This window comes from Octopus bimaculoides, chromosome 8 (genome assembly GCF_001194135.2).
Source record: "Octopus bimaculoides isolate UCB-OBI-ISO-001 chromosome 8, ASM119413v2, whole genome shotgun sequence".
Taxonomy (NCBI): Eukaryota; Metazoa; Mollusca; class Cephalopoda; order Octopoda; family Octopodidae; genus Octopus; species Octopus bimaculoides.
In genome coordinates, this window is record NC_068988.1 from 97313565 (window position 1) to 97317023 (window position 3459).

The 3459-nt window shown below is 34.3% G+C and overlaps 1 protein-coding gene across 2 annotated transcripts in view; it reads right to left on the minus strand.

The window, feature by feature from the left end:
- Positions 1-1142: 1142 nt before the first annotated feature.
- Positions 1143-3459, minus strand: part of LOC106876915 (sex-determining region Y protein) — an 11028-nt gene continuing 8711 nt past the window's right edge. For both annotated transcript variants that reach the window (XM_014925668.2, XM_014925667.2), the window contains exons 7-8: positions 2161-2253; positions 1143-1352 (exon numbers count right to left, since the gene is read on the minus strand). In XM_014925668.2, coding sequence (XP_014781154.1) covers positions 1311-1352; positions 2161-2253 — 135 coding nt within the window. In that variant the 3' untranslated portion in view covers positions 1143-1310. The remainder of the gene's footprint in view (positions 1353-2160; positions 2254-3459) is intronic.

A 3459-nucleotide genomic window follows, 5' to 3' on the forward strand; every position in this document is an offset into this window, starting at 1 on the left:
ATATATATATATATATATTATTCCTGTAATGATAAAATGATAAAAATAACCCGTGAAAGGACAGAAGAACTCAAAATGCTTGTGTTGATTAACTCCCGAAGTAAATGCTTTGTATTATTATATTTACTTGACTCTCTGGTTTCAAATCCTCTGGTTTCAAATGCTATCAGGATTATCTTTGCCTTTTATGCTTCATGTCCTCGATCCTAAATCCCGAAATATTTGTAAATTATTGGGCACCTGTTATCATTCTTTTACTTTTCCTGGTGAAAAAATTTTGTTTGAAACGGCGAAGCTGTTTCTTTTACAGTTTATGCGTTAAACTGATATAGAACTTGTTCCTTCTGTGTTGTCTTCTTTTTGGGCTCATTGTCTACCATAACTGACTACATATCTATTTCTTTATCTAAATGTTTATTTCTATGTAACACCTGAGGTTGTAGAACCAGCGACCTCAGGTGTTACCTCAGGTGACTCTTTTCGCAACAAAATCAAGGAATGCGTCTGCGAAAAGTTTATCGATTTCAACTGTCGAACAATAAAGAACAGATTAGGAAGACCTTTCTTGGAAGAGACCAAAATACCTCAACTGAACCGAAAGAATAAAAGGAGTTTTTGAGAAGTTCGAACCTAACATGTCTACCTACCGAGACTATCTCATTTTAGAAATTATTTCTATGCTTTTATCAAAGTTTTCAAATTTAACAATAACGTTCTCTGAACAATATATATTTTACTATTTATAGGTTATTATTCATTGTTTATCTGATTCGAGATCCAGCGTTCCAAATTTTAAAAAAATTACTTTTTATCGTTTGGGGAGTGATAATGAACCGGTCATGAACTGGGGTCGATTTTTCTCTTTTAGAATAATTTATGGTCTGTAGTGAGAGGGGCCGCAAGGCATCACTCGTAGAACTCTTTCTTTAGAAACGAAGTAGGATTTATTCAGAGGTACGTTGTTGGAATCACTCGTGGACGGATCGATGGACAGGAGAAGGCAGAACAGAAATATAGGGCAATATTTTATTGGTACTTGAAGGATTAGCGCTAAAGTCCACCACGTTATGATCTGAACTCAGAACAAAACAATGTAACTCAGATAATAAGCGTAAATATGTAAACAATTTAATCTTCCGGATAAACGAAATTTATATATTAATTGTGAAGAAAATTCTAAAAATGTTTCATTGAAAGTTACTCAAAAATAATTATATCTATATGATGACATTGAATAAATCGATAACTTCGATTAATGATGAGAAAATCAGGAAAAGATAGATTGGTGCTGGTTTTTAGAAGAAGCTGGTTTACATGTTGTCTCGGTCTTCGGAACAAATTTCATGGAAATACTGTTGAAAAAAAAAAGAAACAGAAGAATTAACAGGTTTTGATGGAAATAACTGTTGAAGAAACGAGATGAAGGATAATGGACAGTTGAGAAATGTGTATTTTGACTTCGGCAGAATTTGAATTCAGAACGTGAAGATGAACGAAACGCCGCAAAGCATTTTGTCCGCTGTGGTAACGATTCCGCCAGTTCACCGCCTTAAATAATAATAATAATCCTGTCTGCTATAGGTACAGAGCCTGAAATTATGCAGGAAGGTGGTGGTGTATCTAGTCGATAATATCGATTCCAGTGCTCAACTGGTCCTATTTTACCGATCCCGGGAAGTTGGAAAACAAAAGAGATCTCAGAACTTGAACTAAGAAAGTTGAGACGTAACTAGATACCACACGGTACTTCGTTCAGCCTTTTACCGTTTCCGATACGCCACCACCACCACCACAACAACATCAACAACAGTGAAAAAAACAACAACAATTGTTGAGGATACAAAGTCGAATACCAAACGCTAATCGCACTCTGTTGTCGACTACTTTGAAACTGAAATAAACGTTGACTCATTCTTTCTCGATCACTAAATCGACATCAAATGGAAAAATATGCTGATCAAAGCAAGAGCCTTAACACGGTCGCTTGACATGCTAGAAAAAGTAGTCAAATTTCCTCAAATCAATACCCACTTACGAGTGACTTGAACATCTAATCCTAGATATACAGAAGAGTGTGATGGATGTTGGACTTTGTTTAAACAAGATAAGCAAAAACAAACTATAAAGCATTTACTATGGAGAGTAATCTTTCATCCTCACCTGGTTGTCCATAACTACAGCATCTTTTAGTTGCCATTCTTCATCTTCTTGGTTGTAGAACTGCATAAAACTCTCCTTACATACGGAACACATCTGTTGCAAAATACAGGCAAATTTGCGCTAGAAAATATTTGTAATATCCTGCCAGATTCCGGTTTTTAAAGATTCGTAAATGAAATACAAGAAATACTGAGATAATATAATATAACTGGAGTCCATAGATTATCTTTACAACTTCCACACTTGCAGACTTCAAATTAATTTATAGATACGCTTTAATATCAAATACATTCTCACTCACATTCATATAAATATAGAACCTGTAAACTAGGAGACAGACAGACTGACAGAGAGACCTGAAGGAGGGTTGGCGGTAGAGAGAGCATGTCATCGATGAGGTCGCGTTTGGTGACGAAAGCACTTGACAAACTTAGCTGTTTCATTGATTCGCCGAATTATTAATTAAAGAATCAAGCAATCGATTAATAAATTGGTTGAGTAGTTAACTGGTTAAGTTATAAAATAGTAGAATAGAACCAATGCCTATGTTTATTATTGGCATAATGATATTCCTCACACACAACATAAACGTTCTTGTGGAGAAATTGTTTCTTTGCACTGGTAGAAGGGGAAGACTGAAATTTGGTTTGAAGTTATCTGCACATTTTTCTATATGTTCACTGAGAGGAATTTTCCTGTTTTGAGGGAAACGGATTTGCTCTTTATGTAGAGTGGTTCTCCTTTTCAAGGTGATACTCATCTGTCCAATATAGTTGTGTCCATTTAAATAAAGAAACTTTTTTCATTGAAAAATACAGAACACGTCTTAATATGCACGCATAACGAACTTTTATCTTTTTTCATATTTCAATTCACGATTAAATCACAGTACATAAATCTCCTCGCTAAACAAGTTCTTCGAAACCTTTTTTTTTTTGTGTGTGTTTGTGTACACATATATATTCCCCTCCTCTTACCCGAAAGCTGAACAGTTATCTCTCTTACACACAACAACAATAATAACGATAACCAATTACCTCCCCTTATTTTTCTACTTGTGAAGCCATTCATTCGTAAATATCATCACACACAACATGGACAAAAATTTCTTCTTAAGAAAATACATATTCAAATAAGTAAACCATAATATCATGAATAGTGAAAGTGAAACCGGTTGATATATTAAAAATTCTATTAAAACTATGTAAAGTGTGTGTATTTTCCTTTTTTTAATTTCTTATATATATTACAACTCACCACGTGGGGATAATCGAAATTCCTCTTTTTCTGTTACTATTA